The sequence below is a fragment of the Mizuhopecten yessoensis genome, unplaced genomic scaffold (genome assembly GCF_002113885.1).
Source record: "Mizuhopecten yessoensis strain PY_sf001 unplaced genomic scaffold, ASM211388v2 scaffold245, whole genome shotgun sequence".
Lineage (NCBI taxonomy): Eukaryota > Metazoa > Mollusca > Bivalvia > Pectinida > Pectinidae > Mizuhopecten > Mizuhopecten yessoensis.
Genome location: NW_018403450.1, coordinates 1,350,036 through 1,365,160, shown reverse-complemented (window position 1 = coordinate 1,365,160; position 15,125 = coordinate 1,350,036). Strand labels below are relative to the sequence as shown.

General features: G+C 36.2%; 3 protein-coding genes across 4 annotated transcripts; all 3 read right to left on the bottom strand.

The window, feature by feature from the left end:
• Positions 1-104: 104 nt before the first annotated feature.
• Positions 105-4,101, bottom strand: LOC110445440 (glycine-rich cell wall structural protein-like). 2 transcript variants are annotated; one of them, XM_021490087.1, is made up of 7 exons: positions 4,063-4,101; positions 2,891-2,958; positions 2,279-2,614; positions 1,547-2,230; positions 1,197-1,244; positions 808-852; positions 105-490 (listed from the first exon to the last, which is right to left on the bottom strand). In XM_021490087.1, the coding sequence occupies exons 2-7, from the start codon at positions 2,946-2,948 to the stop codon at positions 480-482; spliced, it is 1,182 nt and encodes a 393-aa protein (XP_021345762.1). In that variant the 5' UTR covers positions 2,949-2,958; positions 4,063-4,101; the 3' UTR covers positions 105-479. The 2 variants fall into 2 exon arrangements, with proteins under 2 accessions (XP_021345762.1, XP_021345755.1); XM_021490080.1 differs by having other exon boundaries at positions 1,547-2,614.
• Positions 4,102-9,323: 5,222 nt separating this feature from the next.
• Positions 9,324-12,861, bottom strand: LOC110443911 (ATP-dependent RNA helicase A-like). Its single transcript, XM_021488399.1, has 4 exons — positions 12,738-12,861; positions 12,243-12,467; positions 11,357-11,593; positions 9,324-9,863 (listed from the first exon to the last, which is right to left on the bottom strand). Exons 1-4 carry the CDS (start codon positions 12,826-12,828, stop codon positions 9,850-9,852), a joined length of 567 nt encoding a protein of 188 aa, XP_021344074.1. The 5' UTR covers positions 12,829-12,861; the 3' UTR covers positions 9,324-9,849.
• Positions 12,862-12,887: 26 nt separating this feature from the next.
• LOC110445206 (glycine-rich cell wall structural protein-like) lies at positions 12,888-14,609 on the bottom strand. Its single transcript, XM_021489702.1, has 4 exons — positions 14,543-14,609; positions 14,083-14,167; positions 12,942-13,535; positions 12,888-12,904 (listed from the first exon to the last, which is right to left on the bottom strand). The coding sequence occupies exons 2-4, from the start codon at positions 14,144-14,146 to the stop codon at positions 12,888-12,890; spliced, it is 675 nt and encodes a 224-aa protein (XP_021345377.1). The 5' UTR covers positions 14,147-14,167; positions 14,543-14,609.
• Between the last annotated feature and the right edge of the window lie 516 nt (positions 14,610-15,125).

The window sequence follows — 15,125 nt, the reverse complement described above, 5'->3', positions numbered from 1 at the left end:
TTAATAAATCACCATATATGATGTATCCATTTAAATGGATGCTTAATCGTCACTGTCAGTCAAAACATTTGAACATACCGTGAAGAGAACAGAGAACACATGTATAAAATAACCAACAATATTTTATTTCAAATAACTTAACTAATCCCAGTTTCACGAATATTACTTATCCAAAGGAAACGTATTAACTTAAGATTTGCCGTGGTAAATCATTGTTTAGAATAAAAAAGTTTCCTTGACTGCAGATTTTCCCTAAAAGTTCAGCAACACTTCCCAATGGTAAAAGCTAAGGTCAAGGAATTCTCACTAGATAAGAACCGTTCATGAAACTGGAACATGAACAAATATATGAATACTTGTCAGAAGCGGCGCCGGTACCGCAGTATTTATGTGACAAAGTTTGTATAATCACGTGATCATACGTGGCCCCCTCCCCTTTACATCTTTGCACGGGACTAATGCAATTGGATTGGCTTGAATTAATATCCACCTGTAAAAGGAAAACAAAATGACGTTAAAATATTTTTAAGCATAATGTTTATAATATAATTCATGGAAAACAAATAGAATAAGAAAATACACAGGGTCATTGAAGTGTGAACTAGGCCTCAATTCAAACTCTAAATGAATGAGAGTAGGAATAAACGAAAGACGCTTACATTTAGACCTTAATATCTAAGTATACAACACATACGTGTATCAATCGACACTTTGTAGATGTAAGAGCTTCAGCTACGGGACATTACTTCATTAAACTAGCAATAGCATGTTTTACATCTGGTAAGTATAATTAAAATAAACAATCACCTCCGATTAGGTTTCCTTTCTTAAAACCTCCAAATCCTCCATGTCCTGCAAAACAACAATACCAAAAAACATTAAAATATCTGTTGGCGTCCTTTTAGATTCGAAATTAAATTTGAACAATGTGTCAAAGCTGATTAAAGTCATCGAATCCTCATTTATAACATTATACTTTGGTGATGGCATTAATAAAACATTTAGGTATAATGGGTGCAGGCTCGTTATTGTACATATGATTAAATTTACTAGCTTTTCTCATGCCGTCAGTGGCAAGTAATACATAATGATATGACCAAGATTATATACTGAAAACATGAAAAGTTATAAATAGTGAACAATGAATGAATAATATTATTGTTTACGGTAAACATATAATCATAATACACAATTACCTCCAATGAAGCCACTCTTCTGAATGCCTCCAAATCCTCCTTTGTGCACTGCAAAATGAAAATGGAACATAACCATCAATCCTATATAAGTTGTGAAATTTCAAATGGAACAATTGTAAAAACGATAGAGACGGATCCTCTTGTATAGTAACATACAGAGATGCTATTAGAACAGTGTATGATGTAAATATTGTTATTTTGGAGAAACTGTGGAGTTGCAATATTTAAGTAAATGTACAAAATAACAATAACAATATCTGGATACAGCAATAATTACAATGGTAATTCCATGGTATGTTTGTACATTAAAAACGCTAATACTATTATCATCTTCATGGTATCATACTTACTGATTCCTCCGTGTCCTCCTACAAAACCACTGGATAGTCCAACATTAGATCCTAATCCGTGACTCGCTCTACCGACAAATCCTCCTAATCCGCCTCCATTATTGATTCCGTTTCCGCCTCCTACTCCAATTCCATTTCCAAACGAAACTCCGAAGTCATCATCAGCAATAGCGCCTCCATTTCCTCCAAAAGCAATTCCAAAATCGTCGTTGATAATGGCACCTCCGTTTCCTCCGAAAGCAATGCCTGTATCATCGCCTACGATAGCTCCACCGTTACCTCCAAAAGTAACTCCAAAATCATCACCAATAAGAGCTCCGGATCCGCCGTTGGAGTTAATGGCTTCAAAATCGTCACTGGCAATAGCGTTGAATCCATTTCCAGAAATGCCTGCAAACTCGTCTCCAACGAACGCTCCTCCTCCATTAGACGACACAACTCCAAAGTCATCACCGATAGTAGCTCTGAAACCGCCTCCAACAGAGCTGCCTCCGATATGTCCAGCTCCAATACTTCCGCCGGCAATATGTCCTCCAATGTGTCCACCGACATTGCCTCCGATAAATCCACCACTCATACTGCCATGTCCTCCGATGATTCCACCCTTGGGGTATCCGCCAATCATACCGCCATGACCTCCAATGATTCCACCCTTGTGGTATCCACCAATCATACCGCCATGACCTCCGATGATTCCACCATTAGGATATCCACCAATCATACCGCCATGACCTCCGATGATTCCTCCCTTAGGGTATCCACCAAGAATACCACCCTTTCCCCCGATGATTCCACCCTTAGGGTATCCACCAAGAATACCACCCTTTCCTCCGATGAATCCTCCTTTTGGGTATCCTCCGATGTGTCCCCCCTTTTTGTAACCTCCCTTGATGATTGGTATAGCTACCATGTGGCCTCCCTTGGGGTACCCTCCGATCACTGGACGGTGCATCACCTTGTGGTATCCTCCCTTCCTGTATCCACCATACCCGCCACCAATCTTAAATCCGCCTTTGGGATATCCGTGATGCATTCTATGACCGACGAAGCCCCCCATCGGATAATGGCCTAAAATAAGACATGATATCATAAAATTTTAAATTTCAATGTATAAGGGTTTGCTAGGTATATCGCAACATATTGTCAAGCAAAGCTAACAGAGATATTTATTTGTAGAAAATATCATTATAAAATGTTCATTGAAATAATATCAATCAATCCAGCGCAGTATTTTGATAAAATAAAATCACAATGGGTTCATTCGCTTTCAAAAGATCTAGGTATCGTTGTTGACTGCGATTGACTGATTTGAATACGATAATGCACTATTTTAAATAAACTTACCATAAAAGTTGGCTAGGGTTACGGAAGCAAGGGAGGCAAGGATAGCAAGGGCAAACATGCTGATCTATCTGTGAAAACAAAGACAAAGTGTCATGATAATTCATCACGTACATTGTAACTCACATGTCTTATGTGTAACTAAGCTCTAACATCATAATAACACATGCAATATCAGCCACATATGGTTTTTTGGACTTGATTATCAAAAGAATACCGGTACAAATAGTTTAGAAAAAAACAGCTCTACACAGAGCATTGCATGTAAGGATATCCTCAATTCCTGTGTATGTCTTTTAGATTACAATATACTTTTGTCACAAAAGTAGGGCGATCGCTTATAACGTGTGTCGAGAAATTGAGATATCCACCAAAATTATTTACATGAACAGAAACATGCGTATGTTTAAACACATGTTTACCATAGTGGCTACTATTTGTTAACTTCCAGATCTATCCATTAATTACCGCGATAATAATAAGACCAATAACATGGTGATTGATTAACACTTTCCTATATTCTGATGGATTCAAATGTTAATCGTAACCGTTTGAATATGAGCCTCCTTCGACTTTGTTCTTCTGCATTGAATTTGCGAACATTTGTGATGTAGTACCAAACATAATTGATCAAAATAAAAAACGCCAAATTCATATAGTACAATAAATCAGTTCAATAACTTTCAAGTTTAATGCTTTAATAAAGTCTCACGGTTCTAACAAAGTAAAAAAAAATATTTTGCCAACTTAAACAAATTCTGACGCAGCCTGAACCTGACGATCTCAGTCACACGACAATATCATACACAAATGTGGAAGAAAGATGTTCCAAGCTCCTAACTGTCTAACTGTTCTTTATCATGCTAATCCTCCTCGCGCTAGCGATGTCTTCATTTTGTAACAAATTGCTCAAACTATTTTTTTTCTCTTAAAAAAATAAATATATATATGTAACTAGCATTAGTAAAACCAATTTGATAAAAAATCCAGTCACTCATTTCCCAATTACATATAGTCAATGGTATATAGCATTCAGTGGAGTCCAATATAGACAGTCTACAAATGCTGTTTTAGTGTTAGATATCTAACACTAGAGTTAAAACATAAACCTAAAAAGAGATAATATCGTCCCTATGATAATGTGTAAGTAACGGTACAAGATTAGTAGTACATACCTCCTCAGGGGTTGTCCAGTCAGGGAATGATGTCCAACAGTGTCCGTGTCTGTCTTATATAGGGGCAGAGCAGACAAACCTCTCACTGGTCAACCCCTCCGGACAATGGCAAGAGAATTAAGTGAAACGTTTACGTAATACAGAGGTGCGTTGTAAGACAATGAATGTAATGTTAGATGTTCTTCAGTGTTTTTACAACTTAATATGTTTTTAAAGTAGAAAAATGGGAGCACATAGATAAATGGATAGAACACTCTACATTGGTAAATGTTGATTTAAATACGTATGGCTTTATTACATCTATTGCTGAATATATTTCGTGTAAATGTTATTCTATCTGAAAATAGGGAATATATGCTTTAATATTATTTGGAAACGTTGCTGAATTTCAACAATTTTGTTTGCTGAAAAAGCTCCATTCCTCATATTCTTCAGTAGGGTTTGCATGTAAATATGATAGAATTGTTGCAATAAAATGGAACTCTTCATTTTTATGGCTGAAAACATTAATCTTTTTCATATTTATCTGGGTTTTTCTTAATTTTCGATATTAACTGTTTAAAGCCCGGCGAAGTAGTTAGATAGCCCGATGTCGGCGGTCCCTTGAAATAAAATATGAAAGGTTTCCCGTTGGCGACGCTCGATCCAAAACATTACTCGCTATACTAAATATCGGTATTTCGAATTCCATCAGGAAATCCACATTAACGGCTGAATGAATGTTGGGAGATTTATTTTGCTTTTCTGCTTAGAGTAGTACTTATTAGCAACAGCAAAGGCCTTTAAAGCGATGGACTTAATGATGAATGAAAATCCGTAATACCGATTCGTTTTAAGGTCAACTGTGATGAACGATAGAAACCTGTTAACTTCATTTGTATACTTCAGCTGATTAAAACACGAAAAAATATTTAAAAAAAGAGCAAACAAATACAAACTTTTTTGTCGATGTGGAAACAATTCGGCATATCATAACAGTACTCATTTAGTTAGCATGTACACTTAAGTAGATAAAATTCAGACTTACTGGCATACATTTGTCTGAATTTGTTAATACCAGTTGATATATTTTAACGCAACATAGGGTAGTCCACGTGATAAGCATATTAAATATAATTGACAAGATAACATCTGTGTATGCTCATATACATATTTTGGGGAAAAAAAGTAAATTTCATCAGATTAACATTTTGTCCTCACTCCTATCAAAATACCTCAATATTACTTTAGCCTAGGCCTGATGAAACATATCTATCAACAAAATTCGTACGGGTATAGGAAACAGAAATTTAGATGAGTTAAAATTTAGGACGCTGTGTTTTGGTTTCCTATTGTTAATACTGAGACATCTAAATGAAATATAATTCATACAAAAATAATTTAGATTACAAAGCAAGTCAAGATCCGTTACTGGATATCTGAGTGAAAATTTCATAATAATATCAAGTGTCATTTTTCATCAATAGAACGCATATCCTTTTCCAAGGTTCGAGTGTCTTGGATATTTAATTCCATTCAGAACATATGTAAATGAATACACTTCTTTCGATGGACCGCAATTTAATTATTATATTATAATTTTGGTTATAATAAAGTATGTTATGCATTCATGTAAATAGATATTTGTCATCTTAGGGTACCACGTATTGGTAAATTTAGGATGTCAATAAGTTCTCATGAATTGTGCCGTATACCTTATATAAATATATTTCAGTCGAAAATTGAAAAACAAATGAAAGAAAAACGAAATGAATCAATATTTTTCAATAACGCAATTCATACACATCGAACCATATAAACTCTAATACAAATACAGCTTTCATTACACTTTAATGAATATAAATATGTATGTTTTTTGTATGTTTATCCAATTTTAAGTTGTTTACACACGATACAATCATTACATACGTAATGTTCAATACAGATATAATCATCACTAAATAGTATGAGTTTATAGTGAAATATTCAATACGTATGCTTTACAATACCTTTCATTTACATAATACTTTTTAAGCCACCAAATACAAGACTAGTGAACATATTTACTTAAATCAGTAATACATGTTATAAGAAGTTAAGTTTTTCAATATATCATGAACATTACATTTACAAATCACACAAACACTCTAATAATACAATATAGCACTGTACATATTAAGAGCAGTGAAGTTCAACAATACTTGTACATTGTTTTTAATTAGTTTTATTGTCCCACAACATTGTTTTATTTTGGAATACTGCCAGGGAAGATGTGTATTTTAATTCCATTCCAGTATTAGTTTTCATATAATAATATATTCGATGAGCAATTCTCACACAGCCATTACGGGATGTAATGTCGCGTTACGTCACAGAGGTACGAGTGTACGTCACAAAGGTACGAGTGTAGGGCTGACAGCAGTCTGACAGACGGGACTGTATGAATGGAGATACCGTGTCCAGGTTCGACGACTGTTGTGTAATATGTCACACTTCTCATATCAAGCTGACAATATACGGTGATCAAATACACGACCAGAATAATGAAACATGTATATACTTTCTTAATATGTTGTAACATTTTGAATAAGGTAAGATGAATTTTAAAAACGGAAGACTGTTTTTGGTTGAACTAACTCCTCGTTTTAACAATTCCTCCTCATTTTGTAATCTGGCTCTAGATACATTCTATTTTCTTTAGGTTTCTCCTCAGTTTGTACTTTTGTGTTAACAATATTGCATATACATTTGAATAAAGTCAAACAAAGAGCGAATTATAAAAAGAAATCAAAATCTACAGTAATAATTTACCTTTGTATTTGCACGAAGTGCCACAGTTGTTTGATGTAGGACAAACTGTAAATTCAATGAATGGAAGAGACACTTACTAATATGCTTACAAATAGCAGAATGCAGCTATCGCATTATATATATATTTCTTTATTTTTAAACCCCTTGATATCTGTTCTCAATAAAAGAAAATAATCGTTTTCAAAGAAAGGCTAACAAGATGGAAAGTATGAAGGCTTTTAAGCGTGATTTGATACCAATGATTAACACATGGTATTTGTTTCTGAATGTTCGTCGTTAATTAGTATCACGTCTCAATGGATGGTGATATGTGGCGTGACATAATACTGTGTTGTTATTGAGCACTTCAAGAGTTAATACAGTAACATTTTTAGTGCAAAATGTAATGCAGCGATTGGTGTACTGATTAATCGGCGACGGCAATTAGGTCAAATTTACCGAAGTTCAAATGTAGCTATATATCAATAAACGAAAGAAAACAGAATGTGAAACCTGATATAATTAGTTACTTTGTATATGCAAACAGCGTATTTGTTTGGCCGAATAAAACTACATTCCTAGAACAGCGTTCAACTTCAACGTATTTGATATCATAGCAAGAACAAAAACCATTTTTTCCATATGTTATTGATATCATAACGAATTTCGTAATTTAAACGAGTTTCTGCGAAACATTGTTAGCATTCCTTTGACCTATCACTAAATTGTATGCGTGCGAAATCAGGGGGCAGCAATACTAGGCCAATATATGTTATAGAGTCAATTACAATTTACACTGTAAACTTATTTTAAGAAGTGTTCGTAGAACATGTTAGTAACATTCTGATTATGAACAAGGCATCACATGTTTATAACATGATGTAACTCGGCGGAAAAACTTATCAACAAGTAATGTAAATGGATGCGCAAACCGCCCCTCGTGTCATACCATGGGAAAGAGCCATTTCTTCCACCTCAAATGACCGGAGTATCATTTGGGATGAGTCTATCTTACAGAAAGAGTTATAAGGTTAATAGACTATGTCTGCTCGCTGTGAAGTAGACAAGGTAATATCTCTGTCAGCATCAGGCATGAGTGATTTATCGTTTTCACTACACCGATCATTTACATGCTACTTAACACAGTAACTGCACACTTTTCAGCTTTCGACGCAATTTCCATGGCAAGGGAGGACATGTGAGGTGTCATTCCATCTCAAGAAATAGACAGTAATATTTTTCTGATCTACAGAGAAAAATAGTGCTGTGCTATAGGAAAGCCAGAACTAATATACTTTTGACTAGAGTTACTCCGCTTCATATGTGTATCACGGTGATGTGTATTGCAGAATTCTGCCACTAGACTTTAGTTATTATTTTCTGAAGTAAGCAGAGATTTTTTTTAAGCTAATTGATATAAACTGATTTGAAGATCATGAGCTAGATCCCAGGTGTAAAATGTCCGATAAATGCTTTTTGTTTAGTTGTCAATGAATGTCTACCTATAAGATGTTTAGTACAACAAACCCATGGTCAGACCGCGATGGCATCGAGGCAAAGTAGGAACTAAAGAAAGATTAACAAAGACCAACTGATTAGTAAACGATCTAAGACATTGCATTTTTATAAGAGTATTCACTTATGTGAATGTGTTTACTGTCCCTTGTTTTAATTTCAACCTGTCTTACCGCTAACAACGTTCAAACTCCACTTTCCATCTTATTTTATCATTTCATTTTCATACTCACTTCGGTCTAGCACCAAAGAAGGATTCCAACGTGTCATTTTGGCAGCAGAACGCTTTGATAAACAGACGATGTTGTCATTTAAAATGTCCCCCTTAATGAGAGTTGTTTTCGTTCTGAGCAAATGGCTTGAGGAAGTCCTGTTGTTGATGAAAAACGGATTTGTTGTGACACTTCACGCAATTACTGAGGATTAATATTCACATGAACATTAAAGCATTTCTTAACCTTATCGCGGAATAAGTTAATACTTGTTATTCTCTGTGCTTATAGAAACATCAATTTTAATAAAATGTGATGAAAGGTCTGTGCGTTTTTTGTAGAAGAATTTAGAATGTTCATATTTTATAAGAAATAAGAGATTCACCGATACTTTTTGCCAGCATCAATATATAAAGTTGAGTTTTACACAGCATTAGAGGCCGTCCGTTGTGTAGCAAATTCCATCCATGTTTTATGTGGACAAATACGAGGAAAGACTTGATTCAAACAAACAGTTCAGAATTCCATAAAGGGGAAAGAACCTAAATATTTATTTGAATGAAGAACGAGTAAGTTTTTCAAGTATACCAATTTTCTTTCTAGCTTCGTGCAAAATAATTAATCAGTAACAATTTTCGAAGATGATCACGTGAGTGCTACATGCAGTGAGTCAATCAGGTTCCTTGTTATGTCTACTAAAACATTTCAGTAATCTCTTTCTTGGTAGCAAGTGAAGTGACATAAAAGACACTCATATACATAAAATGCAATTAACCTTTATTAATAAGATGCATACATATCAATGTTTATATACATATGGGTGGAGTACATTGTTAATAACAAACAAAGTATATTGATAAAAATAGTGTTTATGTGATTAAAATTGCCATATATATCTTAAAAATTGAATAATAATGTAAATACAAGAAATAATGCATTCATTTTCCAGACATAGCTTTTCATACAAAATTAATGTTTACGTATAATTCCTCTGACATCATAATTCGTATAAGATAATCCTGCTATATGTATTGTCTAGTATCGGTGTAAATATAGCCACAGTTTCGTGTAGTTGTGCTCCAGAAACTTATTTACAGCCACGATTTCCCATTTGTGTCGGTAAGCCATAAATCAAAGTGTCGTTAATCCAACACCTAGGTCCTGTCCGTTGAACTCCTGATCACCTGAAGTGACCAGTCATAATGGAAATATACGCCATTGTCACCATGACACTGGATGTCGTCTGCTCCTGTCGTCTGCTCCGCCTGAGGCGGGACATCGTCAACCATGTCTAATAGCTTCTACCTGTATCAGAAGAGAGACAGAGATTGATGCTTGTCCAAAGACCTTACAGATTTGGTTTGATCGGTTTTGTCATATACATTTTACATATCACATATTACATATTACAAAAACGGAACATGTAGACCACATTTGGATATAAATATATATTACCCGTCTTTTTCTATTATAACTTTCACTATCCAGCGCAGTTTATAACCGGTGACTTTGTAGGCAGATTAATAAGGTGACACGCATTAAATTATAAAACTCTAAACCGTAGCTTTATTTAAAATTCAGTTTTGTGGTTATCGCACATGTAACTAACTACACAGAGGCATACATTTGTAAGTTATTGAACGACTGCGCGCTGTTGTAGAATTTTGCTTTTTGATATGATGCAAACATGTTGAATCAAACACTGAAACACTGACGAAACGTGGACCACAGTTATCAATGGAATGAACTGTGGACCACAGTTACCAATAGGATAAAATGTGGACCACAGTCAGTCATCACTGGAATGAACTGTGGACCAAAGTTATCACTGGAATGAACTGTGGACCACAGTTATCAATGGAATGAGCTGTGGACCACAGTTATCAATGGAATGAAATGTGGACCACAGTCATCACTGGGATGAACTGGGGACACAGTCACCAATGGGATGAAATGTGGACCACAGGTATCAATGGAATGAAATGTGAACCACAGTTATCAATGGAATGAACTATGGACCACAGTAGTCAATGGAATGAAATGTGGACCACAGTTCTCACTGGAATGAACTGTGGACCACAGTGGTCAATGGGATGAACTGTGGACCACAGTTATCAATGGGATGAACTGTGGACCACAGTTATCAATGGGATGAACTGTGGACCACAGTTATCAATGGGATGAACTGTGGACCACAGTTATCAATGGGATGAACTGTGGACCACAGTTATCAATGGAATAAGCTGTGGACCACAGTTATCAATGGAATGAGGTGTGGACCACAGTTATCAATGGAATAAGCTGTGGACCACAGTTATCAATGGAATAAGCTGTGGACCACAGTTATCAATGGAATAAGCTGTGGACCACAGTTATCAATGGAATGAAATGAGGACCACAGTTATCACTGGAATGAACTGTGGACCACAGTTGTCAATGGGATGAACTGTGGACCACAGTTATCAATGGAATGAACTGTAGACCACAGTTATCAATGGAATGAACTGTGGACCACAGTTGTCAATGGAATGAAATGTGGACCACAGTTATCAATCACATCATAAACAGAACAAAGCAATAGGATTACAAACAAAAATGAACCGTCATTCTTTTTGGCGAATATTTTTTTGTGTAAATATCAATTCAATGGGATAATAACTAGCAATGCATTCGCATTATATCCATTCTGCAGCATTCGCTGTAACATTTATGTTTGATTCCATGCGATATTTTCACGCTCCGTATATTTTTTAAAATGAAATGAAATCAAATTAAAAATATAAAGATAAAAGCCTCACCCTTGGAGTACCCCTTGGAATAGTAGCCCTTTGAATAGCCTTTGGAACTAGGTCTGTTCGCTCCGAAACTGAGGCTGCCCCTTGTCATGGTCCTCTGGGGATACATCGGGACCCCCAAACTTCCCATCCCGATTCCTCCCATTCCCTTCGAGGGGCGACGGAAACCACCGATCCCTAGAGAGCGGGACTGATATGGAACTCCCTTGGTGTATGGCATTCTTCCCATTCCAGCGATTCCTGTTCGTAAAGAGGAGGACAGTACGATAAGTATAGGAGAATAGATAATGTGTTTAATTAGTAAGGCTGCATTTACATTTTAAGAAAGGTAGCGATTATATATTAAAAATTTCTGCAAAAGTATTTTTCCTGACTTTTTGTTTTAGGTAAATAATGTTAATATATTGTCAAGTATTTTATCAATGAATACTACTATTAGTATTATTATTACAACGGTCATAAGGGCCAACAAATGTTCGAACATCAATAAATACATCACCTACATATATATACATTATGCAATAATGCACTTTTATGAAAAACAAATAGTATAGGAAAACATCATATTAGTTGAATATCTACACTCAAAGCGGTTTTGTAAATCAAATATCTATCTTAGAACGGGAAATAAAATTATCTTTCTTATTCCTAGTCATTGGGTATTTAAGTTATACGCTATCCTACACCGTATTAGTGCGGTTGTTTTAGTTAGACTTTCCACTTTGGATCAAAACATTACTTTAACTAATGCATGTTTTCTAATATATTTTCAATTAGTATAAATCAGTTTAATTGTTTTATTTATTGAAAAGGCAGATTTTTTTAGAAAGAGTGTGATCCTGAATTTGACGAACACAATAGTAAAACAGAGTAATACAGAAAACCCTACCTCTATTGTAGGAGGGCATGCGGATTTGTGGTTGATACTGGATCCTTGGCTGAACTCGGGGAAGAACACGTTGTCTAATTACAGGTCCGTTCCCTTTGCTGTATCCCTTGCTGTACCCTTTGCTGTAACCTTTGCTCATATCATCAAAACCGCCATTTATTCGTCCAACTCCAAACCCGCGTACCCCTCCGCCAATTACTCCGCCCCTTCCGGTATTGGTATTAACTAAAATAACAAAAGCAAAATAAGTTGGAGACGCCAGCATACCTGAAGTTTTCAACATTAATGTAGTCTTTTCGTTTTCTTCCCATTATTATCGAAATAAGCACTGGATTGATTAAGTTTGATACTCCGAAACATCTTATGTACCAGTTCGAATTATTAAGTTTTCATCTCAAGCAAATTACATTCAGACACCTTCAACTCTTTTCGAATTCAAATATTACAATGTACACATATGTTTTACAATAATATAAGGTGAGACGAAGTACTTACTTCCTCCCATGACGCCGCCTGTCCTGCCGTAGCCTCCGTAGTACGGTCCCATCTGTCCTATACCTCCACGAATGCCACCGACGCCGAGCATCCCACTCCCAATAACACCACCCCCATGTCTACCCCCAATACCCCCGATTCCTCTTCCGATTATACCACCCCCATGCCTTCCCCCAATACCCCCGATTCCTCCTCCAATAATACCACCCCCATGTCCACCTCCAATACCCCCGATTCCTCCTCCAATTATACCACCCCCATGTCCACTACCAATACCCCCGATTCCTCCTCCAATTATACCACCTCCATGTCCACCCCCAATACCCCCGATTCCTCCTCCAATCATACCACCCCCATGTCCACCCCCAATACCCCCGATTCCTCCTCCAATCATACTACCCCCATGTCCACCCCCAATACCCCCGATTCCTCCTCCAATTATACCACCCCCGTGTCCACCCCCAATACCCCGGATTCCGCCTCCAATTATACCAACCCCGCGTCCATTATCAAAACCCATGTCATCGAAACCTCCCATGCCACCCAGATCGTCATGACCAACCCCAATACCCCTAATTCCTCCGACTCCTGCTATCCCCCCTCCGATAATTCGTCCTCCGCCAATGCTCCCTCCGATGCCCCCGTGACCTATTCCACCCCCATGTCCACCTATACCGCCTCCAATGAAACCACCATTACCAAAATCGTCGATACCGTTCATGCCGAAATGGTCGATGCCATCGCTGATGCCCCCGATTCCACCGATAATTTGACCACCGTCAATGAAACCATTGTCGTCTACAAGTGAAACGTTATGTAAAAAAAACAGGTTTATACCTGCGTCTGTGTAGCACCGTTTATAATGATATCAAGCCATAGTTGAATCACCTTTCACAATGTTTCAAGATTTAAGATTCAAGAAATTGTATTTACCGTCGCATATTACAAACGTGTCGTGGCATTAACATAGGTAATACTTTAATTATTTTCCGTGTAATTTCAAATCAATGATAAAAAAATCAAAATGACGAGATATTCGTTGTGTACAAGTCTATGATAACAATGTTTGGCAGTATTTTGCTCGTATGAATGTATACATGTTACAAATATACTCCAGAATGTTCGGCTTCCAGAAATATCAGGCGTAATTGTTACTTATTCTAAACATTTTTTTCCGGAACACAACTAGGAACAGTTGCACACGGGAGAAAATATAAAAAGATGATTTTTAAAAGGTACGTCTTTTTTTCAGGAATTTTGATTTTGATGAATTTTCTTAGAGTAAGACGGAACATGCGCGATTGTTTACCTTGATATCTAAAAAAATATTCATATAAATTCTTACCGAAATGATCATTTCCAAAGGTGACAGCCAACAAAGCGGTCAAAATTATCAGCGAAGTCTTCATATCTGCTGTGGTTTTGGTACTCTGAAAGGATGGCGGTACACATGTAAATGTAAATTGTCACAGAAACGTTCGATAGAATAATATATTTACATTATTGTGCAAAGAAATCTTATTAAAGTCATGTATACAGATTCTGATCTTAAAGCTTAATTACAGGAAAATGAGGAAAACAAACAGGCAGTCTAAGATATTGTACTATAACTGTAATGAATCCTTTCTGAATTAATGCAAAAAGTATTTGTGATAACAACGAATCTGTATTATTTATGAAGCAAACTCAGTCATACGTTCATTAGATCCTACACAATACAATTTGATGTCTGGTTTCATTTATATAAAATTAACATGATACTTGATCTATTCAGAAGTATTAAACAGATACAAATACACATTTACCTTGCGTTTTGTTCCAGTTATAACTGTTCCTCAATAACAGCCCTTTTGTTAGTTTCCCGTATTCTGGTAACTTGAGAGTACACCCTTATCTGAACCTGTTTCCGTATTTATACTTTTCCAAAGTTCGCTTAGAACGATTAATTAACGGTAATGCCTTATTAACAGCCATTAAGCTCGAAGACGTAAAAACAAAAACTTGTTAACAAGATCATATCATGTCGAAGAGGGGTGTTCCGGAAAATGGACAAGACGAGCTAGGTAAACTATTAGTATCACTGCTCTTGTTCCGTTCCGCCGTTTATTTGGTAATTTACTGGTAGACGAAATGGACAAGATACATGGTGAACAACCTTTTTTACTTAAGTATATCGGGCTCCTTGTGCCGGTCAGTAGGCTAGCTTGTACTGGCCATTAGACTACATGATGATGGGCATACAAGTCTCAGGCCAGTGGCCTATACTTAACATGTATGCTACTATGGTAAAATATTAATTCACTTAAATGTGCAAGAAATGGTATTAAATAAAAATAATTCAAAACACATATAACAAATTCCTTGGAAAAAAAGGAGCCGCGGACGTTA

Coding starts and splice junctions, on each gene's coding strand:
- LOC110445440 (XM_021490080.1), bottom strand. CDS start 2,948: ATGTTTGCCCTTGCTATCCTTGCCTCCCTTGCTTCCGTAACCCTAGCC. Junction 2,615..2,890: donor AACCCTAGCCAACTTTTATG/GTAAGTTTATTT, acceptor GTCTTATTTTAG/GCCATTATCCGATGGGGGGC. Junction 1,245..1,546: donor AGGAGGACACGGAGGAATCA/GTAAGTATGATA, acceptor TTCATTTTGCAG/TGCACAAAGGAGGATTTGGA.
- LOC110443911 (XM_021488399.1), bottom strand. CDS start 12,828: ATGCTCGGCGTCGGTGGCATTCGTGGAGGTATAGGACAGATGGGACCG. Junction 12,468..12,737: donor AGGCGGCGTCATGGGAGGAA/GTAAGTACTTCG, acceptor TTGTTATTTTAG/TTAATACCAATACCGGAAGG. Junction 11,594..12,242: donor CATGCCCTCCTACAATAGAG/GTAGGGTTTTCT, acceptor CTTTACGAACAG/GAATCGCTGGAATGGGAAGA.
- LOC110445206 (XM_021489702.1), bottom strand. CDS start 14,146: ATGAAGACTTCGCTGATAATTTTGACCGCTTTGTTGGCTGTCACCTTT. Junction 13,536..14,082: donor CTTTGGAAATGATCATTTCG/GTAAGAATTTAT, acceptor TTTCACTTGTAG/ACGACAATGGTTTCATTGAC.